The sequence below is a fragment of the Phyllobates terribilis genome, unplaced genomic scaffold (genome assembly GCF_046119375.1).
Source record: "Phyllobates terribilis strain yellow unplaced genomic scaffold, ASM4611937v1 Scaffold_88__1_contigs__length_6355796, whole genome shotgun sequence".
In the NCBI taxonomy this organism is placed as follows: domain Eukaryota; kingdom Metazoa; phylum Chordata; class Amphibia; order Anura; family Dendrobatidae; genus Phyllobates; species Phyllobates terribilis.
In genome coordinates, this window is record NW_027362848.1 from 5,299,703 (window position 1) to 5,325,786 (window position 26,084).

Here is a 26,084-nt window from a genome sequence, read left to right on the forward strand (position 1 = left end):
ACCGGTTGTTCCTACTGGGCGTAGAGGACCCTGTAGGCACGGACCCAGTGTCTGGCTTGTATTCTGGGGTGAGCCTCAGATGCTCCTCTGCCCCCTTATCACTTCTCTCTCCTTGCCTCCGGCCACACTCGAGGCCCCAGGCTTCAGCACGTGCTTTGGGCCTTCACTTGCCCTCAGCACAGCAGCTGACAGAAGCTGCTTCTTCACTGAGCACAATCTCTGCTCACTAACTAACTAACTAACTAACTCCACCCTCCAGTATATATCCCTAACAGGCTCCCTCTGGTGGTATGAGGTGGAAGGGTGGAGGTGTCTGTGTGTAATGAGGGCCTCTTGTGGAGAGGTCCATCCATGCCCCTTTTGGGTCCTGTGGTACCTGTGAATAGCAGGGTGCCACACAAGCGCAGTTTTTTTGAATGTCCAGTGTCAGTTCTTCTCCCGTCTAATAAAGAGCCGTGGTGTCTCCGCCCGAACCTGGGAGTATACAGCTGTATACAGCGTACACACACAACTCCATATATACACCGCTCTGTACACACACGGCTCCATACACACACGATCTGTACACACGCGGCTCTGCTCCGTACACCTCGTACACGCGCGGCTCTGCTCCGTACATCTCGTACACACGCGGCTCTGCTCCGTACACCTCGTACACACGTGGCTCTGCTACATCCACACTGTAAACCCCTCCTGACCCCACACATAAACTTTAGCTCATCCAGCACCATGACAACCAGCACAGCAGAGTCCTGCATCCACTGAGGCCCCTGATCATGTGACCCCTGACTCCTCCCCTCCTGTGACCTCATCACAGCTCCTGTGCGCACAGAACAGCCATATATGTGGTGGCGGCTCTGCAGGTGGAGGTATGTGAAGACCCCATTACTGGGCGCAGGGGGCATTAACCCCTTCAGCACGGAGACTCTTTTGGGGTCTCTGTGTGGTGGGAACAGTGAGGTAACAGCTGTGGATAGAATGCGGCTTAGCTGGTTCCCGTCCACATTAGATCCATTCAGACGACTGCAGGATGAAGGACAGAAGCCCAGAGAAGTCTATCAGGCACCCCCATTACTAATCCAGTAAACTAAAAGAAAGAAAACACCCAAAAATATTTTTTTTGAAAACAACTCCCCGACAGACAACAGAGGAATAAAGTTCAGAGAAGAAGCTTCATAGAAAGACATTAAAGTTACAGACGTCATTTAACTCTTTGGGAGAAAGTGATTCCAGGGAGTAAATCCAGAACACGTCTCTGTAGAAGTTTACTGCGTTGTGATTGTGAATCCGCTGCGGTCGTTTCTTCTAACACCGACCATCGGAGATCAAAACTTTTATCACCATCTCCGGGAAATGTCTGGCCACGGTGGTCTCCCCAAACTTCTGCTCTTCTTCATTCTTTTCTTGCAGCGGCCGCAGTGGATTTCATCCTAGACTCATAGAGCCGAACAGAGGAGTGTTGTTTCTTCAGTCTGATTGTAATTGATCGTGACGTTTGTCCAATGTCCACTTTAAAGAATTTGTCCACTACTTTATATGAACCCCCCAACGTACCCCCCCCCGGAGCCCAGAAATGTTTCTGTAAATACCTTGCGGTGCCTTTTCTGCCTCCTTGCGGCACTACCGCTGGCCACTCAGAGGCATCACGTGACCCGTCACTGATGTCACATCAAGTGAGACTAACATCAGTGACGCGCTCCTCGCGGTGGATGCTGGGCTGTGGGCGGGGTTACCCCGTGCATCACACCCAGCATCCCCCGCTCGCTTTCCCAATGAATGAGGAGAGGAAGAGCGTGCGGTGGATGCCGGGTGTGACGTGCTGGGTAACCCACGCCACAGCCCAGCGTCCACTGTGAAACGTATCAGTGAGTACCACCTTCTGCAGCCGGAACTTGACGTGACATGAGCGGATGTCAGAGCTGACTGCAGCCAGGGGTCACGTGATGCCTGTGAGCGGCCAGTGATAGCGCCACTCACAGGCAGAAAAGGCACCACAAAGTATTGAGAAACACTTATGGGCCCCGGGGGAATACATTGGGGGATCATATAAAGTAGTGGACAACCCCTTTAACACAAGGGCACTTTACCGAGTAAATCACAACAGAAATGTAGCAGGTAAAATCCACCAATATCCACAGGTGTCCCATCTAATTTGTGGGAAAACTATCATCTTTAATAATCCTCCAACAGTTCTTGAATGACAAACGCGGAAAAGTGCCCCTTTATGGATTTGAAAGAAAGTCTGTTTAGACACTTTAGCTTAATAATAAAATGGTTAGAAAGCGATTTATCCTGAAGATTCACAAATTGTGGGGTGGTTTTAAAAATGTTATGTTTAGGGTGTTTTTGTGAATGAATCATGTATTGCTCCCATAGTACAGTGCCCCTTTCTTGGCCCCCACACACTGTATACTGTTCCCCTAGTACCGCCATCCACCCACACACTGTATAATGTTCCCACAGTACCTCCATCCCCAATTTTATTTTTTGGGGGTGTTTTTCATATAATATATGGAAACCTACATGAAAATGCTAAAAAATTCCTATCCTATCCAGAGAAAAAAAATACATTGTATATGGAGAATTTGGCATCAAATACCTCTTGTGTTGGTGTTCTTACAAACAAGCTTTTATAATGTCTCAAACTTCTGTGTGTGAATAAGACATGAGATCTAACGTGTTAGAAGATGACAGTCCGGGGAAGACGGGAAACATTCATATAGACGGCCGGTAGTGATCTAGTGGGTGACAGGACTCTGGCCAAATATGTTTCTAGAGCCGTAGTTGAAGATCAAAATGTCATCCTCATCATGAAGTAGTTATTTCTCATGTCACGTGTAATGAATATCTCCTGCAGTATTGTTAATGCCGATTCCAGTGTCGATAAATGAGACGAGAATTAGCAATAAGGAAGATGAGTCTATGAGAAACGTGTTCAGCTACAGACTCCAAGGAAGAAACTGCTTGTTGTCTGTGGCCTAAAATATACAGTGCCTACAAGTAGTATTCAACCCCCTGCAGATTTAGCTGGTTGACACATGCGGAATTAACTTGGCATTGTGACATTTGTACTGTAGATCAGCCTGGAAGTGGGAAATGCACTGCAGCAAATTTTTTTTTTTTTTTTTTTTTAAAAACGTTAAAAGTTAATTCAGAGTGTCATTTATTATTCAACCCCTCAAACCACAAGAATTCTGTTTGGTCCCCCAAAAGTATTAAGAAGTAGTTCAGGCACCAAGAATAATGAGCTTCACATGTGTGGATTAAAGATCTCTTTTGCCAGCCTTTTCTGACTATTTAAGACCCTCCCCAAACTTGTGAACAGCACTCAGACATGGTCAACATGGGAAAGACAAAGGAGCAATCCAAGGCCATCAGAGACAAGATCGTGGAGGGTCACAAGGCTGGCAAGGGGTACAAAACCCTTTCCAAGGAGTTGGGCCTACCTGTCTCCACTGTTGGGAGCATCATCCGTAAGTGGAAGGCTTATGGAACTACTGTTAGCCTTCCACGGCCAGGACAGCCTTTGAAAGTGTCCTCCCGTGCTGAGGCCAGACTTGTCCGAAGAGTCAAGGCTAACCCAAGGACAACAAGGAAGGAGCTCCGGGAAGATCTCATGGCAGTGGGGACATTGGTTTCAGTCAATACCATAAGTAACGTACTCCACCGCAATGGTCTCCGTTCCAGACGAGCCCGTAAGGTACCTTTACTTTCAAAGCGTCATGTCAAGGCTCGTCTACAGTTTGCTCATGATCACTTGGAGGACTCTGAGACAGACTGGTTCAAGGTTCTATGGTCTGAGGAGACCAAGATCGAGATCTTTGGTGCCAACCACACACGTGACGTTTGGAGACTGGATGGCACTGCATACGACCCCAAGAATACCATCCCTACAGTCAAGCATGGTGGTGGCAGCATCATGCTGTGGGGCTGTTTCTCTGCCAAGGGGCCTGGCCATCTGGTCCGCATCCATGGGAAGATGGATAGCACAGCCTACCTGGAGATTTTGGCCAAGAACCTCCGCTCCTCCATCAAGGATCTTAAGATGGGTCGTAATTTCATCTTCCAACAAGACAACGACCCAAAGCACACAGCCAAGAAAACCAAGGCCTGGTTCAAGAGGGAAAAAGTCAAGGTGTTGGAGTGGCCTAGTCAGTCTCCTGACCTTAACCCAATTGAAAACTTGTGGAAGGAGCTCAAGAATAAAGTCCACATGAGACACCCAAAGAACCTAGATAACTTGGAGAAGATCTGCATGGAGGAGTGGGCCAAGATAACTCCACAGACCTGTGCCGGCCTGATCAGGTCTTATGAAAGAAGATTATTAGCTGTAATTGCAAACAAGGGTTATTCCACAAAATATTAAACATAGGGGTTGTATAATAATTGACCCACACTTTTATGTTTAAAATTTAAAAAAATTCAACTGAGCAACATAACTTTTTGGTTTGTAAGATTTATGCTTCTGTTCATAAAACCTACTCTCATTTGCAGTTTGAAGGCTCTAACTTATTTGCATCTTATCAAACCAGCTAAATCTGCAGGGGGTTGAATACTACTTGTAGGCACTGTATAGGTTTTATTACTAGATGTAAAGAAGAAAACTAAATAGTAGAAAATAGTAAATCTCATATGTTTCCCTTTATTATCTCCAGTGATTGTATTATTACTCAGGATTTTTATGAATTTACATCGGCTCATGTTCTTCTCATTCAGGTCTCTACAATATCGGATCCCCTAAATAAGAAAATTTTTCTGATTCATTCATTAAGCATGGATATGGACAGGGACAAGATGGCGGAGAGGATATTACGCCTCACCCTAGAGATCCTCTTCCAGCTTACTGGAGAGGTGAGAGATTCTGATGATGTCACATTACATCATTCTTATCTATGGGAATAACAGATGGACAGAACTGGAGAGGTGAGGACTCTGGAAATGTCTGTAGTGAGATTTATTAATGTGTCTCTCCATAACTAGGGTTACACAGTAGTGAAGAAGACCTCTAGTGAGCGCTGTCAGGACCCTGTGTCTGAGGAATGGAGGAGACCCCTGAGCCCAATCACAGGGCCTCCACCTCACCCCCTGATACATGAGGACATCAATGATCAAAAGATCCTAGAACTCACCTACAAGATGATTGAGCTGCTGACTGGAGAGGTGACACTGCTGGGAATGAGGAATGCTGGGACATTATACAGTAACACTATGAAGGGATCGGGGGGATGACGGTATCATTTTCTGTGTCAGGTTCCTATAAGATGTCAGGATGTCGCTGTCTATTTCTCCATGGAGGAGTGGGAGTATTTAGAAGGACACAAAGATCTGTACAAGGACGTCATGATGGAGGTTCCCCAGCCCCTCACATCACCAGGTAATAGACAGGACTAAATACACACGACCTATAATTATCTGTATTTAAACAATGAATTCAGTCCCTCTATGTGTTTCCTCCAGATCTATCCAGTAAGAGGACAACACCAGAGAGATGTCCCCGTCCTCTTCTTCCACAGGACTGTAAACAAGAAGATCCCAATGTTCCTCAGGATCATCAGGTAGATGGAGAAAAGGTGTCATGAGATCTCCCCTATGATGTGTAGACAGCTGTGAAGGTCTTGTGCTCAGTCTTGTTTTATCCACCAGTATTATATGTTTTATACTTGTGTAATGAGAACGGTGGAGATGGCAGGATTAGAGCTGATCATAGATGGGACTTCTCCATCTGTCTGTGACTCTTTCAATATTTGTTTCAGGGTGAAGATCTGACTCATATTAATACTACAGAGACATATGTGAGGGGTGATGAGCGGTGTAAAGAGGATATTCCTACATATGACTACCCAGGTGAGTAGTGACCACTAAATGCAGAGAAGTTACAGATTCATCTCAGATAATAGTGTAGAAAACCGCAGCACTGCTGGAATAGGTGAACAAGTAGGGTCAAAGCCATTCAAATAGCAAATGAATCTTGGCACTCAGACAGGCATAATTTTAATGTATTTAATTGCAGTCCAACACAGATACTATTGTTTTGGTCCTTAAAACCTTCATCAGTGTGTACTGCAGCATAAAGACAAAAAAATTAAAAACTACATATATCAGACAAAAGCATAAAAAGTACCGTATTTTTCGGACTATAAGACTCACCGGACCATAAGACGCACTTAGGTTTTAGAAGAGGAAAATAAAAAAAAATGTAAGCAAAAAATGTGGCCATGATGCCCTGTTAAGTGGTGGTGAATATTCATTGCCTTTAATAGCGGTCACTCTACAGTGTGCGCGCTATTAGGGAGAATGAATGGTCACTGCTCCCCACGCACACAGTCCCGGCGTGGGGATCAGTGACTATTCAGGCACATAGCGTGACACAGCACTGGAGGAGAGAGGAGGTGAGTATGAAAGTTTATTTTTTTTTTTGTGCCGCGTGAGGGGGATCAGGGGGTGCCAAGCATACCTGGATGAGGGGGCCATACATACAAGGATGAAGGGGGTCATGCATACCGGGATGAGAGAGGCCATACATACAGGGTGCCATACTTACCAGGAGCTGCAGGCACAGTGTGCCGGTTATTAAGGAAAATTTAATATTCACTGCTCCCCACGTCCATGGGCGTGGGGAGCCATAAATATTAATTTTCTTTAGTAGTGGGCACAATGTAGGCTGCAGAAGGCGGCAGTTGCCTCCTGCGCACCGCTACTCCGCCACTGTCACTTCCCCCACATCCCCCACCACCCACAGCCACAGTATTTTATGTATATCGGACTATAAGACGCACCCCCCCCTCCTCCAAAATTTTAGAGGAAAAAAGTGCGTCTTAAAGTCCGAAAAATATGGTAGTAGAAACAAACTGTCATAAGGTATTTCTGAAATTCATATAATCATCTGAAAATCAATAACATTACAATAGAGAGCTCATAATAATAATAAGTGTGACCTACTAGACTGCTAGGAATATAGTTAAAGGTGAAAGCAGGAAGGACACAGTGTCTCAGTGGAAAGACAGGATCTAGGGAGACAAACAGCTATAAGAACATCAGCCTCATAGGGAATTATCCAATCGGTACCTGCAGATATATGTAGAAACCTACCCAGTAGTGAGAGCAGGAAGTATGACAGGCGTGAAACGTGGCATCCGCCGCTGGTTCCAAAGGTCGCCATGTCAAGGGAGGAGAAAGCCTAGTATATGTGGTCAGAGGGCGGGACCTAATGTCCCAGGAGACCAATCAGAGTGAACCGCTGGTGTAACGTTCCTGGAAGTGGACTGAAGCGATAGGAGGCGGTGTCTGGATAGCAGTGACATCACCGGAAGTGACGCCGTGTCGAGTGCCGCTATCAATTGCCTGAAGGCATAGGAGGTGTGACTGGAGAAACTGAGGGCGAACGTGCGTTCCACGGTGCAGGACGTGCATGTCAGAGGCTGCGTCCTGCGTTCCACAAGCAAGAAGACTGTGTACTGAGTGGGTAGAGTGCGTTACAGAACAGGGGAGTTTGCGTTCCACTGTGGGATGAGGGATGGACGCCGTGCAGGACTATAGGACAAAAGAATAATAAGCCTGGAAATATCACAGGAGGTGAACAGGTGTAAGTGGATCAGCCTGTGGGCCGTGGAGGATGATGATCAGTGATTAAAATAAGGAGAAGCCGTTCTGCAACATAAAGAATACAAAATAAATACCATGATAATGAGAGAAAATTAATCTCTCTAAAATGACATGCAAATACTGTATCTCAAAACACATACAGTACAGACCAAAAGTTTGGACACACCTTCTCATTTAAAGATTTTTCTGTATTTTCATGACTATGAAAATTGTACATTCACACTGAAGGCATCAAAACTATGAATTAACACATGTGGAATTATATACTTAACAAAAAAGTGTGAAACAACTGAAAATATGTCTTATATTCTAGGTTCTTCAAAGTAGCCACCTTTTGCTTTGATGACTGCTTTGCACACTCTTGGCATTCTCTTGATGAACTTCAAGAGGTAGTCACCGGAAATGGTTTTCACTTCATAGGTGTGCCCTTTCAGGTTTAATAAGTGGCATTTCTTGCCTTATAAATGGGGTTGGGACCATCAGTTGTGTTGTGCAGAAGTCAGATGGATACACAGCTGATAGTCCTACTGAATAGACTGTTAGAATTTGTATCATGGCAAGAAAAAAGCAGCTAAGTAAAGAAAAACAAGTGGCCATCGCCCAAGCATGCTCGCTGAAAGGGTTAACAGAACATACTCGCTCATCACTAGTTCTAATTTATTAATTTGTCACCAGTAAGAGAAACTATATTCTCTTTTCCATGGTATCACCTATATTCATTGATAATGAACACGTCCACTAGAGGGCGTCTCCTACTAGTTCGACGTTGTCTCACTGCCAATAGTTCCCATATAATGAGGGACTAACCACGTTACTGGTAGCACAGAGGCTCTGGAAAAGTGAAAATGGCTCGTTGCTCCTCAAAAGAAATTCAGCAAATTCTGCTCTCCCAAATGCAAATGCTCTCCTTCCTTCTGAGCACCACAGTGTGCCCAAACCGCAGTTAGTGTCCATATGTTTGGCATTTGTGTAGCGATGAGAGTCGGCCTAATTAACGGGTGCATGTCTCCAGAAGCATGAGCTAGGCACAATATACAGGCACTACAACGTACTGGCCACTACAATGTACTGGTCACTACAAAGGTAGTTTGCAATTTTAACTCAGCAACATCCACTGCTGCTTGTTTCTGGAAAAAAAAAACATGGAGTGAAAATCTACACTACACCTGTAGATAAATTCCCAAAGGGGTATATTTTATAAAATGGGGTCACTTGAGGGGGGATTCTGCTCTTCTAGCACTTATGGGCTTTGTATATGGAGTCCTGCTCCGTCCTTCCCGAGTCTCGCTGTGTGGCTAAGCAGTAATGTACAGTCACATATGGGGTATTTCTACATTGAGCAGAAATTGTGGGATACATTTTGGTGCCATTTTTATCCATTTCCCAGTGTGAAAATGCAAAATCTAGGGCTAAAACAAAATTTTAGTGGGAAAAATGTTATTATTTTTTCTTCACTGTCCAATAGTATAAAATTCTGTGACCCCCCATGTGGTGTCAATATGATCACTGCTTCCCTAGATGAATTCATTGAGAGGTTTAGTTTGTAAAATAGGGTTTCTTATGGGGGAGGTTCTATTGTTCTGGCACCTCAGGGGCTCTGCCAATGTGATATGGCACCCTCAAGCCAGTCTAGCAAAATCTGAACTCCAATATGGCACTTTTTCCCTTCTGAGCTTTGCACTGTGCCTCAAAAGTAGTTTTCGTCCACATATGGGGTATCAGCATACTCAGGAGAAATTACGCAACAAATTTTGGGGTCCATTTTATCCTGCTATCCTTGTGAAAATGAAAAAAATTAGGGCTAAAACAACATTTTTGTGGGAAAAATATCTTTTTTTCATTTTCACAGATCAACGTTGTAAAATTCTGTGAAGCACCTGTGGTTTCAAGGTGCTCACCACACATCTAGATAAGTTCCCTGAGCGGTCAGGTTTCCAAAAAGAGGTCACTTGTTTAGGCAAATCAGGTGTTCTCCAAAAGCGACATGACACTCGCAGACCTGAAAGGTCTTGGAATTACTGTTGCAGAAGGTCCTTCAGCTGCTTGGCTCCTGCAGCCTCTGTTCTGTTGGTAAGCTTCCTCTCCTGCTCTTCACCGGTCACATAGATCAGTGCAGAGCAGAAGAATAGACAACAGCTCTTTCTGTGATTGGGGAGGATGCGGTATCCACTTTCTACTCCATCACAGGAAGCCGCCTCTGAACTATAAGACGCACACACTTTTAAACAAGAGTTTTTTTCTTGTTAAAAAATGCATTATATAGTCCACATAATATGGTAACTAAATTCCTTAAGGGGTATAGTTTCCAAAATGGGTTCACTTGTGGAGGTTTTCCTCTGTTCAGGCACATCAGGGGCTCTCCAAACACGACATGACACCCGCAGACCACTCCATCAAAGAAACGTCATTCCTTCCTTTCTGAGCTGTGTCGTACGCCCAAACAGTAGTTTCTCCCACATATGGGGTATCTGCGTACTCAGGAGAAATTGCAGAAGAAATTGTGTGGTGCAATTTTTCTTGTTACCCTTGTGAAGAAGCAAAATGTGTGGCAAAAAAACATTTTTGTGGGAAAAATTAGATTTTCTGTATTTTCACGGCTCAACATTATAAACTTCTGTGAAGAACATGGGGGTTCAAGGAGCTCACCATACTTCTAGATAAGTTCCTTGAGGGGTCTAGGTTCCAAAATGGTGTTACTTGTAGGGTGTTTCCACTGTTTAGGCACATCAGGGGCTCTCCAATCGCGACATGGCGTCCGCTAATTATTCCAGCAAATTTTACATTTAAAAAGTCAAATGGCGATCCTTTTCTTCGGAGCCCTGCCATGCACCCAAACTGTTGTTTTCCCCCACGTGGAGTATCAGCATGCACAACAAATTTTGGAGGAAGCCTAAAAATTTCCTTCCACATTCCATTAATTCCTGTGAAACACCTGGACGGTTACTAAACTTCTTGAATGTAGTTTTGAGCACCTTGAGGGGTGCAGTTTTTAGAATTTTGTCACTTTTGGGTATTTTCTGTCATATGCATATTGACAAATTACCGAGAGGGTAAAAAAAACCCTGGTTGAGGGGTGTATAAAAAAATGTCTTTTATTACTGTTTTACTAAAATGTGGTAAAGAAGTAAATTAAAACTACACTAGTTTGTCTGTGCCCTTACTCTGATATTAAGTCTCTAGAAACTGTATAGTATTAGAATACATCTGATATCATGAGCTCATTATATTAATTATAGTTTTCCTTTATGTCTGCAGTTCATAGATTAGTTGATCACATTATTTACTAGGACATACACAGGTTCCCTAGTGCTACCGAAAATATATACATAGCCACCCCAACAAGTTTCGCCATGTCTGGCTTCCTCGGGGGGCTGGGGCTATTATTGGCTGGACAGAGCCAGCGCCACCCAGAGCTTGTTCTTCCGACGTCTCTTCCATCACCAGCACTGCTTGCAGAATGAATAAATGGTAATTACTTACCGGTAATTTTTTTTTCCTGAAACCCATGACAGCCCCATACAAGAGAGTAGTATCCGCCCCTATTACTGGACAGGAAGCCATGAGCGAAAAATAAAAAGGCAACTCCCACTTCCTCCTTCAATGTGGTTTCCAGGAGTCAAGTAAGAGTCACCCAATTCATCATCATTTTTATTTATACATTCACTCAAGCACATTCTTCATTGTGAGAAGAGAAGACTAAGAACCATCAGCCAAAAGTCAGAGGGAGGGAAAATTAGGGTGCTGTCATGGGTTTCAGGAAAATCAAATTACCGGTGAGTAAATATCGTTTTTCCCTCCGCCATAACAGCACCATACGAGAGACCATAGCAACGGAGTCCTTCAATAGGGAGGGAGCACCCCTGTAGGATCTTACACCTGAAGAAAGATACCCAGAATATCCTAGTTTAACAGATAGTGCTTCAAGATTGAATGATATCTAAAAAATTCACAATCAACATAATGTCTATCGATTTGGAGCTTAAACCAAAAGCGCCAAAAGAGTAAACAGGATTTTTACAACACTCTTTCCTCTTTATCTCCCAGAGAAAGGTCTATATTTAGAGACCTCACTTATATACATGGTTGAATATCTTTTGATTTGATTAGATATTGATTTGATTTGATTTAGATTTGATTAGATATTCTGTTTTCATTAAATCAACTAACCAACAACTGAAGTATATAAGAACTGGTGCTAAGACTCGGCGTGTAATAGAAGCAGAAGTTAATTGATTCAGGGAACCTGGTAACCTTAACTAGGCTTTGACTAGGGTTTCTACCTTAATATTTTTGGCATTTTCAATTGAAGGCCCCACGTAAGGCCAAGATCTGGGCCATAAGAATCTTTTTTAGGGTCAATGATCACATAATCGTTCAAAACTACTCAACTCTATGCTATCAAGAGTAGATAGAGCATCCCAGATTGCCAAAATGGGGATTTCAAAACCAGCAGAAATATTTAGTACTCTATATCCCTTAAGGTGTAACGTTAAGTTCCCCTAAGAAATGTATTTAAGCTGAACGGACACTTATAGTTCGAGATTTCCATCCTGGGGAGTTTCTGGCTACCACAATCTAGCCAAGTACCTAGAAAGGGTAAGACACAAATCTAAGCTATTCCAAAAGAAAAGTCACAATCCACCGTTCATGCAGGGATGATCGTATTTACGCTATTCTCCTATAATAGCATCAATTCAGCAACTTTATAATCCAACCATGGAGATTGTTAGATTAAAGTACTTCAAATGCCAAATAGTTTAGTTTTCAAGCAAAGAAACTAAGTAAACCGAGTGATAACCATCACCTCTGATACACTTTTTTTTTTTTTCCAAAGCAACTCATTCAGAAAGAGATCTAGATCTCTTATGGTATTGGTCAAATCTCAGATGGTCTTAAGCTAAGGTATTAGCATCCCGTCCCGTTAAACATGTACCATAAGTACGTATCATCCTGTGCTTGAGTAATAATCAGAACGGTCTTACCTCAGTGTGAACGCATTTGTCTTAACTTGCAAAGATGCTTCTCCTTCACCACAGGAGTCTCACGGGTACGGGGACATTTTAACTCATCCACTGATTCCTCCTTTTATAGGTTTATTGCAGCGCTGCCGTCTTATCACTCCAAGAGCGCACTGACTGAATATTTAACCAACTCGCCACTTAGTTGAGTCTACCAGTTTATGACTTTAATCCCAAGAATACATAGTGTAATATGGCTCCATTGACTTAGTTTCCAATTAGTCCATCTGCACTTCTAACTGGGAGAATACACTGGTCTTGAAATAATTTTACCAGATCCGGTATAATCGTGTCTGTCGGGCAACTCCATTAGGAGGATGGACTGGGATATTTACCGGTTCGTCAGTCCCATAACGGCGAGTCCAACTCCTACCTCCCTTAGTAGGGCAGACCGGTAGTGCTGGCCAACTCAATACAATCAAGTTTATCTTACCATTCCGAATCAAGAGGGTAGATTGAGGCAATGTTTTGTTTATCAACCATCGATACCGGTGAGTCCAGCTCGCACTTCCCTTAGGAAGGCCGATCGGTATAGTGCTGCCTTACTTGGCACAATCAAGTTCATCTTACCATTCCATACCAGGAGGGTAGATTGAGGCAATTGGTGGTCTATCAACCAACTCATACCTCCCTTAAGAGGTCAGACCGGTATAGTGCCGCCCTCTTGGCACGATCAAGTTTCCTATCACTCTAAACCAGGAGGGTAGATTGGGGCAAATGTTGGATTTTCAGCCCCCCACCGGTGAGTACAACTCGCAGCTCCTCCTACCATTTCCTATTTGGTATAGAGAGTTTAATCACTTAACGTCCAAAAGGTCATTCGAAGACTCTAGGTAGGAGTTTTAAGTGGACTTATAGTGGTTTCTTTTAAGCTTAGCGCAGGAGGAGGGGGGGGGACTGAGCTGTAGATGTTTATCAGCCAGTTCATCTAAAGAGATTGAGGCCTCTCATATGATGAGAGGTTGAAAAAGTTGAGCTTGTTTAGCTTAGAAAAACGACTCCTCAGAGGGGATCTCATTTACATCTATAAATATATGTGTGGTCAGTACAAAGGACTAGCACATGACTTATTCCCTCCAATAACCATACGAAGGACCAGGGGCACTCATTACGGGTGGAAGAAAGGCGATTCCAGCACCTAAAATAGGAAAGGGTTGAACTTTATGGACCTAGGTCTTTATTCAACCTATGTTACGTTACTAATGATCCTAGATTGTGAAGATCAACTGGACTTAAATTGTTATTATTCTTTTAGCGCCCCCATTCACACCTTTACCAAGAAGACCACTGGGACACAAATGTTAAATGCAGACTATTTCAATATGCTATCCAAGTATGAGGGATTGACTGAATCTGGACTCAGCAGCTATCCTTTGGACTGTATTTAATAGAATCACCCCAGACCGAGGGCATCGACTAGAAACCTTCCTTACCAATATCAGTAATATTGCTAGTAAAGGGTAGTGAAGCTTTGAGACCTTAGTGAAACAGATCTACAGGCCCCAAGTTGCCTGGCTAATCGGGCAACCCCCTGTGAGGCAGACAGCTGAGGAAAATTCTAGACCTAACGTGGCAGGTTTTTCCACAACTATGAAGCGGTCTGAAAAAACCTTCAGACAGGCCAACGTTAGACATAAACCCACACCTGAATTGGCATGAGGCCTAGCCCTGAGGCTCAATACGCAAGCCCTGAGGCTCAATACGCAAGCCACGAGGCTCAATACGCAAGCCACGAGCCCTAGCCGTGAGGCTCAATACACAAGCCATGAGGCTCAATACGCAAGCCACGAGGCCTAGCCGTGAGGCTCAATGCGCAAGCCCTGAGGCTCAATACGCAAGCCCTGAGGCTCAATACGCAAGCCACGAGGCTCAATACGCAAGCCATCAGGCCTAGCCGTGAGGCTCAATACACAAGCCATGAGGCTCAATACGCAAGCCATGAGGCTCAATACGCAAGCCACGAGGCCTAGCCGTGAGGCTCAATACGCAAGCCATGAGGCCTAGCCGTAAGGCTCAATACGCAAGCCATGAGGCCTAGCCGTGAGGCTCAGTACGCAAGCCATGAGGCCTAGCTGTGAGGCTCAATACGCAAGCCATGAGGCCTAGCCGTGAGGCTCAATACGCAAGCCATGAGGCCTAGCCGTGAGGCTCAATACGCAAGCCATGAGGCCTAGCCGTGAGGCTCAATACGCAAACCATGAGGCCTAGCCATGAGGCTCAATACGCAAGCCATGAGGCCTAGCCTTGAGGCTCAATACGCAAGCCATGAGGCCTAGCTTTGAGGCTCAATACGCAAGCCATGAGGCCTAGCTTTGAGGCTCAATACGCAAGCCATGAGGCCTAGCCGTGAGGCTCAATACGCAAGCCATGAGGCCTAGCCGTGAGGCTCAATACGCAAGCCATGAGGCCTAGCCGTGAGGCTCAATACGCAAGCCATGAGGCCTAGCCGTGAGGCTTAATACGCAAGCCATGAGGCCTAGTGACTCGCCCCCTGGGCCGTGGGGCACTCGGATCCGGACAATAGGGAAACGGTGGGAGTAGTAGTGGCAACCCGGTTCCGTGGCTCAGGGGGGTCAGGCCAGTGGTAGTCCGTTATGTGCTGTTGATATTATCCGACTACGCCACCCGTGGATTTGCGGTCATTAGGAACCGCCGCTGCAAGGCTAACCGCTGGGGCTGATGATGTATGCAGCTGGGATGGTGTGACTTCCCACGGGAAGAGTGCGGCCCCAGGGCAGTGTAGTGGATGTTGGGAGTGATGGTAGTGAGAGTCCCAGTGCTGATAGTGCTGGATTTGCAAGGAGCACACAGACAACAGGTTGCAGTCCAGGGTCTTTACTAGAACAGGTAAATTGACCCACAAACAGTCCCGGCTAGGAGGGGACCTGGATGTCTTAGAGCAACGGGGAAATTGGCCCTGGTCAGGGTGTGGGTGTAGGCCTACCGTGGTTTCTGTGCTCCTTCTGGCTATCTCCTCCTTATAGGGTAACAGCCCACGTTTCCGAGCTCTCCGTGTATTCTCGCCTGTATGGCCTGCGACGTGGGTTCCTTTCTGCTCCCAGCCTTGTACGGCTTTGCTGGTCCCTTCTGTTGTGGCAGGGCCTCCAGGCTTCTTAGGCCAAGGAATATACAGTCCCCTGCGAACTGGTTATCTGCTGGGGGATGTGGAATCCTCCCAGCCTCAGACACCAAAGTCTGGTAGATTAAGTCCTCTATCTGCCAAGACAGGCTCACTTCGCCTCTTGTCTCTGGCTTGTGGCTCTCCTCCTGCCACACTTCCTCTTAGGTGCAATACAACTTTCTGTCCCTGCTCTGCTCTGGGACACGTCTCAGTCCTGAGACAGGTCATTCGGTTCTCCCTAACCCTGCCCCCAGTACCAGCTTTTATAGGGGCAGCCAGCTCCCCCTACTGGCCTGAGACAGGAGGCATTGCATGCTAATGTTCCCCTGACTAGAGAACCTCCCCCTTGCTCTCAGACACAGCTTTAATATATTTGTGGCATCCAGGCTAGGGTGACACATTCCCCCCTAGTGAAATTTAGTACTCCGGGACTAAACAATAAACAAAGACAATATGCATAACCATAAAACATTAACAGACAGACGACGCACAGATTGAGTTCTTAAGGTCACAGTGTGGCCTGTGATCGGGTGTCCATATCACCAGCACAACAGGGAGCCTTAACCAGGTGGGGGTCTGTCCTACCCCAAGTCCTTTACAGTCTTAGTTCATTCCTGGGCTAGGCTCCGAACGCAGTCCATACAAGGTCCCGGTTATAAAAAGTCCATAACCTTTGAGTCCTTACGGTAGCTGCAAGAAACTGAAACACAGAATTACCAAACATGCATGTAACTTTGCAAAGAATTCAATATTTGGCAACAGGGTCATTTACAATCTTAGCGCGCTCTATATTTTCCAGCGAGCGGGTATCTGCCCCTTTGTGCTCCTGGTTGACCTACGTAGCCCACTGTCTGGTGGTGGACCAACCTGGCTTTCCCCACTAGCGTTAGGGGTACAGCTACCAGCTGGGTGTACAGGTAGGGCAGGCAGCTGTCTGCGGGTCCTTTGGCTTACCGCAGGCATGGCAGGCTCACTGTCAGCAGAGGGTTGACTCTCCTGGGCTGATGGTGCAGGCTCTTCTGCCTCTGGAACTGCTTGCTCCTCTTCACCTTCCGGCTCTGGTGTTGGTTGTTGCTGTGCCGGTTGCAGGAAATGCAGGACGGGTACCACTATGGCATCATTTATGCGAGTCCAGGACTGAGGGAATTCTCCGAGAACGGTGCTGATCATTTCTTCCTTGTCCTCTGCGGGTTCAAGGTCACTCTGATCCTCTTCTGCACTACGGAGTTGCTCGGGGCATCTTTTGAGGTGGTCCCTGGAGACAACACTAGTGGTTTCTCCTCCGTCCTTGGTGATTACGCACACCTTTGGGTTGTCATGGTCAGACTGCAGTACGGTGTAGGGTTCCCTTTCCCACTGGTCGTCCAACTTATGTAGCCTTCTCTTCCACTTCAGGACCTGCTCACCAGGTTCTAGGGGACCAGCAAGGGCGTGTTGGTTGAAGAGTCTTTCTTGCCTTTCTCTCACCTGGGCCAGGCTCCTCTCCACACTCTCCTGTACCTTCTTGTACAGCAGTTGCCTTTCTGTATCCCAGTCTGCATCCAGGGAGGTGTCCTCAGGCGTTAGGACTCCCATCTCCAGGTCTACGGGCAGCTTACCTGGTCTGGCTCGCATCAGGTAAGCCGGGGTGCAGTTTGTAGCATTCACAGGGATATTGTTGTATAGGTCTACTAGGTCCGGCAGTTTTTCTGGCCACAGGCTGCGTTCCTCCAGGGGCAACGTCTTCAGGAGATCAATGACTATATTGTTCATCTTCTCACACATCCCGTTGGTTTGGGGGTGGTAAGGCATTGTACAAATCTTCTTACAGCCATAGAGGTTGCAGAACTCTTGGAAGATTTCAGCCTCGAACGCTGGACCCTGGTCTCTCAGGACCTGTTCCGGATACCCGTGTGGACGACAGAAGTATTGCTGGAAGGCTCTGGCCGCTGTTTGGGCTGTCAAGTCTTTTACCGGGACCACCACGAGAAAACGGGAATAGTGGTCCACGATTGTCAGGGCGTAGATGTACCCTGACCGGCTTGGAGCCAACTTGACGTGGTCTAGAGCTACCAGCTCAAGAGGCTGCGTGGTGACGATGGGCCTCAAGGGTGTCTTCTGGCTGGTGCGATCCTTCCTCCTTAGGTGACAAGGGCCACAGTCTCTGCACCACTTCTCCACAGCTCCTCTCATGCCGACCCAAAGGAACCGTCCTCTTAGCAGGAACTCCAGTTTCTTCCAACCGAAGTGCCCCGCTCTGTCATGGTAAGCCCCCAGGACCATAGCTGCATCCCGCCTTCGAACCACGACTTGCCAGGTCAGCTCGTGCGTCCGGTGGTTGACAATCCTTCTGCACAACTTGCCTTCGTAGAGGAACAGCTTGCTCTTCTCTTTCCATAGCTGCTTAGCTTCCTCTGGAGCATCCGGATCCATGCGGGCATCTTCCTGGGTCAGCAGATCTTTCACCAGGCGGATGGCAGGGTCACTATCTTGGGTCTCAGCCCAGCTGTGGTGAGGTAGGGGATTGATCGTCACGGTTGTTAGATCCTCCTCCTTCACGCGGTGGGAGTATTGAGCGGCTCCATACCGGTGAAACACGGGGAGTTCTATCTCCTCCAGCTCTTCTGGGTCTTCGTCACCTTCAGGTAAGTGAGGCTTCCTCGATAGGGCGTCAGCGTTGGCATTGGTTTTGCCGGCCCAGTACTTGATCACAAAGTCATAGTTGGAGAGACAGGCCATCCACCGCTGTTCTAGGGCACCCAGTCTTACATTGTCCAGGTGTGTCAACGGGTTGTTGTCCGTGTACACGGTGAACTTTGCGGAGGCCATGTAATGCTTGAAGCGTTCCGTTACGGCCCACACCACTGCCAAGAATTCTAGCTTGAAGGAACTGTAATTCTCCGGGTTCCTCTCGGTGGGCCTCAGCTTCCGGCTGGCGTACGCGATCACCCTTTATCTGCCCTGTTGGTTTTGGGACAGTACGGCTCCCAGTCCCACATTACTGGCGTCCGTGTGGAGAATAAAAGGCTGGCCATAATCAGGGTAGGCCAGGATCTCATCCCCCGTGAGGGCCATCTTCAACTGGCGGAAGGACTCCTCTTCCGGTTTATCCCACTTGAAGGGTGGCTTTTGACTTCTGGACTTAGACTGTCCGATCAGGAGGTCCTGCATAGGAGCTGCCATCTTAGTGAACCCGGGGATGAACCTTCGGTAGTAGCCTACCAACCCGAGAAACTGTCTCACCTCTTTGATGTTCGAGGGGCTTGGCCAGCTCTTGATTGCCGTGACCTTGTCAGGGTCGGGGGCTACTCCTTCCGCACTTACCACGTGCCCTAGGTACTGGACCTTTGGTTTCAGCAGGTGACACTTCGATGGTTTCACCTTCAGGCCATAGCCTGCCAGGGCTTCGAACACCTCGGCCAGGTGCTTCAGATGGTCCTCGTAGGTCTTCGAATAGACGATCACGTCGTCCAGGTAAAGGAGGACCGTCTCGAAGTTTCGGTGCCCTAGACAGCATTCCATCAGCCTCTGGAAGGTCCCTGGTGCGTTGCAGAGCCCGAAGGGCATACAGTTGAACTCACTCAGTCCCATCGGGGTGGTGAAGGCGGTATTCTCCTTGTCAGCCTCTGCCACAGGAACCTGCCAGTACCCGCTAGTAAGGTCCAAAGTAGAAAAGAAGTTAGCTGATTTTAGTGCGGCTAAAGACTCCTCTATTCAAGGCAGCGGGTATGCGTCTTTATGGGTGATACGGTTGATTTGTCTATAGTCTACGCACATTCTCATGGTGCCATCTTTCTTTTTCACCAGAACCAAGGGGGCTGCCCAGGGGCTACAGCTATCTGTAATGACCCCAGCTTCTTTCATTTCTCTTAGCATGCCCTTTGCGTTCTGATAATGTGCAGGGGGTACAGGTCTGTGTCTTTCTTTTATCGGTGGGTGGCTCCCTGTGGGGATGTGGTGTTCTATCCCCTTTACTCTGCCAAAGTCTAGCGGGTGTTTACTAAAGACTCTCTCGTACTCCTGTACCACCCGGTAGACTCCTTGTTTTTTGTGCAGGGGAGTGGAGTCAGCACCCACATGGAGTTTCTGGCACCAGTCCTCCTTTTGTTTCTGGGAGCCGTTACCCTCTGCCTGTGGAGATGGAGGCAAGGGTTCCACGGCCCTGATAGCTTTGTGTTCGACCACAAACAGTTTGGCGAGTGTAGCGTACCTGGGTAAGTGTACTTCCCTCTCACCAATGTTGAGGATGCGGACGGGCACCCTCCCATGACGGACATCAACCACCCCCCGGGCTGTCAAAATGGTGGGCCTGCTGTCCGAGTATGCGGGTTCTACCATGGCTTGGTTGTCTCTACCTCTCAACCCGATTGCAGTCCGACATCAGATCATCATTTCACTTTTCGGAGGCATGGAAATGGGGAATGGGTCACTCAGTCTTACGCTACCGATCTCACCACCAGAAAGTTCTACCTGCTGCCGTCTCATCAGGGCTTTTATCTCCTTGTTGAGGACTCTCTGTTGGCTGGAACAAGCATTCACCGCCACCTGTTGTAGAATTACAATTACCTCTGAAAGACAATTTTCAATCACGTTAGTACCCACAGTTATTTTAGGGTGACTTTCACGACGGTCAATTTCCACAATAATCACTCCCTGTGCCGGTAGTTCAACTTTACCAATTTTAATGGTCATCTCCTTGAACCCCATCTGCGGCACGGGTAAGCCATTACTGGCGATGATGCTCAAGTTACTGTCTGGATACCGTGTGATATCAGCATCAGTCCAATACTGCTTAAAAAGTACATAAGGGATAGTGGTTACTTGTGACCCAGTATCCAGCAAGGCACTCATGGGGATACCGTCCAGCACCACGAGTAAAACCGGGCGCCGCCCAGCGTACTTATCACGCCAATTATAAGGGCCTGGGGGTTGGCCCTCTGCCCCAGGTTGGACCCGTTTAAATTACAGTACCTGGAAATGTGTCCGGGCTGGTTGCATCGACGGCAAATGGGCTGTCCATCCTCTGCGTAGGGGTCTGTGGGCCTCCCTCGGAACAACGGGATCCTCCTCTGTCGACGCCACGGGACATCCTCCGGACTTGAAGCCAGCTCGATGGGTCTTGACGGGTCCACTTGCAACGCTTGGACGGTCCTGGTCAATGCCGCGACGCTCCTGGTCAGCTCCTGGACTTGGTGGTGCAGGTCTTTCGACGGGGCTTGGTTCAGGGCCTGTGCATCAGCCCCCACGGGGTCCATAGAGGAGGGCGCCCCTCCTGGTGGTAGGTGAGAGCAGGGGGCCGGGGGTTTATAGCGCCACTGGTTGCAGGTTCACGGAGCACCCTTATGGTCCTGTCCTTAAATTGGGCAAAGGTCAGATCAGGGTTCTGAAAGAATATGAGGCGCAGTTGGGCCCTGTGGGCGCTGGACAGCAGACCTTCTATGAATTGTTCTGTTAGTAGTCTATCCGTTTCCTGCACACTGCCAGGGTCAGTTTGTTGGATGGCCCTTAGGGCTTCCTGCAAATTTAGGGCATAGTCTCTGATGCTGTCCTGTGCCCGCTGCTTACATCCATAGAACCTCATTTTAATTTCAGCTTAGGTACGTGTGTCAAAGGTACCCCGCAGCCGGGCCAGAATACCCTTCACGGTTCTTTTCTCCTCAGCGGGCCATGACTTTACCTCCCTTTGGGCTGCGCCAGTTAACTGCCCTGTTAATATGCTAACCTTCTGTTCCTCTGTCAGGGGGTAAACCTGGAACAAACTGTACAGCCTTTCCTTAAAGTCAGTTAGGGCATGGGGCTCCCCTGAGTACTTGGGCAGCCAGGTCGCTCCAGGGATGTAGGGCAGGGAAAAGGGCATCACCGCTGCTGCAGCCGCGTTGGTGGTAATGGGTGCCTCTGTGTCCGACATCTTCCTCCCCCCTAGTTAAGCGTGGCCTACCTTCCGACGATCCTCTTCTGTAGGCCGCGGCTCCGCTGCTGCTGCTCTGGACGAGGACCTTGTGTCGCATCCTGATGACGTCAGCGTCGCTCTCTCTCCCTTCCAGGACCTTGCGCAGCGTCGGTGCGTGGGGCGGAGCTTCGGATCTCGCGCGGTTTGGACGTCCACGCCCCTCTTCTTCCCGTGCGGCGTACAGAAGATGGCGTCCGATGGCGGGAAAACGGCTGAAGATGGTGGGAACCGATGGAAGATGGCGGGAGATGGCTGGAAATGGCGGGAAATGGCTCAGGACGGCGGGAAACCTCTTTTCAGGTAAGTGCAAAGTCTTTTTCAGGCACGCAATACCCGTTTGTGGCGGGTTGGTTGCAATCCTGCTGACTACGCCAAAGCTGACTCGCCCCCTGGGCCGTGGGGCACTCGGATCCGGACAATAGGGAAACGGTGGGAGTAGTAGTGGCAACTCGGTTCCGTGGCTCAGGGTGGTCAGGCCAGTGGTAGTCCGTTATGTGCTGTTGATATTATCCGACTACGCCACCCGTGGATTTGCGGTCATTAGGAACCGCCGCTGCAAGGCAGACCGCTGGGGCTGATGATGTATGCAGCTGGGATGGTGTGACTTCCCACGGGAAGAGTGCGGCCCCAGGGCAGTGTAGTGGATGTTGGGAGTGATGGTAGTGAGAGTCCCAGTGCTGATAGTGCTGGAGGAGCAAGGAGCACACAGACAACAGGTTGCAGTCCAGGGTCTTTACTAGAACAGGTAAATTGACCCACAAACAGTCCCGGCTAGGAGGGGACCTGGATGTCTGAGAGAAACGGGGAAATTGGCCCTGGTCAGGGTGAGGGTGTAGGCCTACCGTGCTTTCTGTGCTCCTTCTGGCTATCTCCTCCTTATAGGGTAACAGCCCACGTTTCCGAGCTCTCCGTGTATTCTCGCCTGTATGGCCTGCGACGTGGGTTCCTTTCTGCTCCCAGCCTTGTACGGCTTTGCTGGTCCCTTCTGTTGTGGCAGGGCCTCCAGGCTTCTTAGGCCAAGGAATATACAGTCCGGTGCGAACTGGTTATCTGCTGGGGATGTGGAATCCTCCCAGCCTCAGACACCAAAGTCTGGTAGATTAAGTCCTCTATCTGCCAAGACAGGCTCACTTCTCCTCTTGTCTCTGGCTTGTGGCTCTCCTCCTGCCACACTTCCTCTTAGGTGCAATACAACTTTCTGTCCCTGCTCTGCTCTGGGACACGTCTCAGTCCTGAGACAGGTCATCCGGTTCTCCCTAACCCTGCCCCCAGTACCAGCTTTTATAGGGGCAGCCAGCTCCCCCTACTGGCCTGAGACAGGAGGCATTGCATGCTAATGTTCCCCTGACTAGAGAACCTCCCCCTTGCTCTCAGACACAGCTTTAATATATTTGTGGCATCCAGGCCAGGGTGACACACTAGCAGTGAGGCTCAATACGCAAGCCATGAGGCCTAGCCGTGAAGCTCAATACGCAAGCCATGAGGCCTAGGCCAAACAAACGTAGGTAGGTACGGAATCATTAAATTTAGATTCTTCCAGACTGATGTTATCATTTCAGCGCCCAACTGGGCCCCTGCTTATTGCCACTCACTAGAGGTTGCTATAGAACACAGCATGGTGTTTCATGATTCACTGGTGTTCCATGATTCACTGGTGTTCCATGATTCACGGCTGCTCCTGCCGTGAGCTCCAGGCTTCTACATCCTTGAGGATATGAAACCACATTGAAGGAGGAAGTGGGAGTTGCCTTTTTATTTTGTGCTCAGGGCTTCCTGTCGGGTAATAGGGGTGGATCCTACTCTCTCGTATGGTGCTGTCATGGGGCTCCCAAGGAAAAAGATGGCTCCTGGTGACAGAAGCACATGTTGCAGTAGGAGATCCCAGAGGAGATGGGACCCACCATTTGCAGAAGCCCTTATATGACAAAATGGCAGAAAACCAGAGCAGTAGAAATCACCATAAAGTGGCTCCATTTTGGAAATTATATTCCTCAGTGAATTAATCTATAGGACAAGTGACTATTTTGACTCCAAAGCCACTTTCCTGAAATTAGCACGCAGTGGATCTTGTAGAGTGAAAATTGCACATTTGTCATTTTATAACCCAACACATAGTGACCAGATTGTGCTCCAGGAGACACACACCGTAAATTAAGTGGGTTCTTCTCACTATAGTAATGCCAAATACATGGAGGCTAAATGTGGTTTGGGCGCATTGCAAGGCTCAGAATGAGGGGGAGATTTCACTTTGAGAGGTAAGATATTGCTGGATTGGTTTATGGAAGCCATGTTGCTTTTCAAGTGCCTTTGAGCCACTAATAATGTGGAAACCTCTGTTTTTCCATTAACAGATGATGGACCTGAGTGGTGACTTGTTTTTTTGCGAGTAGAAGTTTTTATTGGTATTATTTTCACCTACATAACATTGGTGGCTTCTTATTCCATATTTGGGAGGCAGAATGAATAAACAGTTGAACACTACACTCTTCTGGTTCATCCTATGAGGTTTTCTATTAGACTGTGAACTGTCATTGTCTTGGTGAATAATTAGATTTTTTTGCATAACTTCCCATTTTTACGGACAGTTTAAGTAGAAATGTTCAAAAATATATAATTACAAGGATTTTTATTAAAAAATAATAATTGGTTTTATTATTGGCAGATGTCTGTACCAGGAGATCAGAGGGACACCTGACATCTTCAATTTTCAAATCAGATAATTTTGAGATCCCACAGGATACAATTGAAATGAATGCCATTACTCCAGATATACCATCATCCCTTCACAGCAAAGATCTGTCATCTGATCCTATGAAACAGGTCCTGTCTTCTGATTCATTACCGACTACTAAGGAAAATCAAAGTCGCAAAATAAGCATTAAAAAACAAATTGCTACTAAAGCAAAGAAGCCATTTTCACGTTCAGAATATGGAAATAGTTTTCCCCTCAAAAAGTCTTTTCTTAAACATGAAAAAATTCACAAAGCGAAGAATAGATTTTCTTGTTCCAAGTGTGGGAGATGTTTTAATCAGAAATCAGATTTTGTTAGGCACCTGAGAACTCACACAGGGGAGAAGCCATTTTCCTGTTCAGAATGTGGGAAATGTTTTACAAAGAAATCAACTTTCATCAGACATCAGAGAACTCACACAGGGGAGAAGCCATTTTCATGTTCAGAATGTGGAAACTGCTTTACAGCGAAATCAAATCTTATTGCACATCAGAGAACTCACACAGGGGAGAAGCCATTTTCATGTTCAGAATGTGGGAAATGTTTTATAAAGAAATTAACTTTTATCAGACATCAGAGAACTCACACAGGGGAGAAGCCATTTTCATGTTCAGAATGTGGGAACTGCTTTACAGAGAAAACATATCTTATTGCACATCAGAGAACTCACACAGGGGAGAAGCCATTTTCATGTTCAGAATGTGGGAAATGTTTTGCAAATCAATCAAATCTTATCAGCCATCAGAGAACTCACACAGGGGAGAAGCCATTTTCATGTTCCGAATGTGGGAACTGCTTTACAGAGAAATCAAATCTTATTACACACCAGAGAACCCACACAGGGTTGAAGCCATTTTCATGTTCAGAATGTGAGAAATGTTTTGTACAGAAATCAAAACTTATTGCACATCAGAGAACTCACACAGGGGAGAAGCATTTTTCATGTTCAGAATGTGGGAACTGTTTTACAGAGCAATAAATACTTATGGAACATCAGAGAACTCACACAGGGGAGAAGCCATTTTCATGTTCAGAATGTGGGAAATATTTTGCAAAGAAATCAAATCTTATAAAACATCAGATAATTCACACAGGGGAGAAGCCATTTTCATGTTCAGAATGTGGGAAATGTTTTGTACAGAAATCAAATCTTCTCAAACATCAGAGAACTCACACAGGGGAGAAGCCATTTTCATGTTCAGAATGTGGGAACTGTTTTACAGCGAAATCAACGCTTATCGAACATCAGAGAACTCACACAGGGGAGAAGCCATTTTCATGTTCAGTATGTGGGAAATGTTTTGCAAAGAAATCAAATCTTATCAAACATCAGAGAGCTCACACAGGGGAGAAGCCATTTTCATGTTCAAAATGTGGGAAATGTTTTAACCAGAAAGCAAATCTTGATAGCCACCAGAGAACCCACAAAGAGAAGAATGCCGCAACTACACCCAACTAGTCTCTGTACAGATTATAAAGGCCCTAGCTGCACAACTAAAAACGCCACGGACCTCTCTTAATAGGCCATTGAGGAGTTTTTTGTACCTCCTGAGGAACCAGAGGGGAGGCCACAACACGCTGTCAACCAGGGGAAAGGAAAGTATAAAGTAAAATATGAAAACCCTGAGTGAGAAACTAAAATACATTCATATACACTCCCTGACAGAAGTTATGTCGCTTAT

General features: G+C 47.0%; 1 protein-coding gene across 1 annotated transcript; it reads left to right on the forward strand.

Moving 5' to 3' along the window:
* The first annotated feature begins 1,013 nt into the window (after window positions 1-1,013).
* On the forward strand, window positions 1,014-25,398 carry LOC141197808 (uncharacterized). Its single transcript, XM_073662885.1, has 7 exons — window positions 1,014-1,478; window positions 4,717-4,851; window positions 4,981-5,160; window positions 5,251-5,374; window positions 5,458-5,555; window positions 5,754-5,844; window positions 24,333-25,398. Exons 2-7 carry the CDS (start codon window positions 4,774-4,776, stop codon window positions 25,379-25,381), a joined length of 1,620 nt encoding a protein of 539 aa, XP_073518986.1. The 5' UTR covers window positions 1,014-1,478; window positions 4,717-4,773; the 3' UTR covers window positions 25,382-25,398.
* The last annotated feature ends 686 nt before the right edge of the window (window positions 25,399-26,084 follow it).

Bases quoted from the DNA above. Each gene is read 5' to 3' on its own strand.
- LOC141197808 (XM_073662885.1), top strand. From the start codon at position 4,774: ATGGATATGGACAGGGACAAGATGGCGGAGAGGATATTACGCCTCACC. The intron at 4,852-4,980 runs GTGAGAGATTCT...CTCCATAACTAG, and splicing joins TCTTCCAGCTTACTGGAGAG to GGTTACACAGTAGTGAAGAA. The intron at 5,845-24,332 runs GTGAGTAGTGAC...TATTATTGGCAG, and splicing joins TCCTACATATGACTACCCAG to ATGTCTGTACCAGGAGATCA.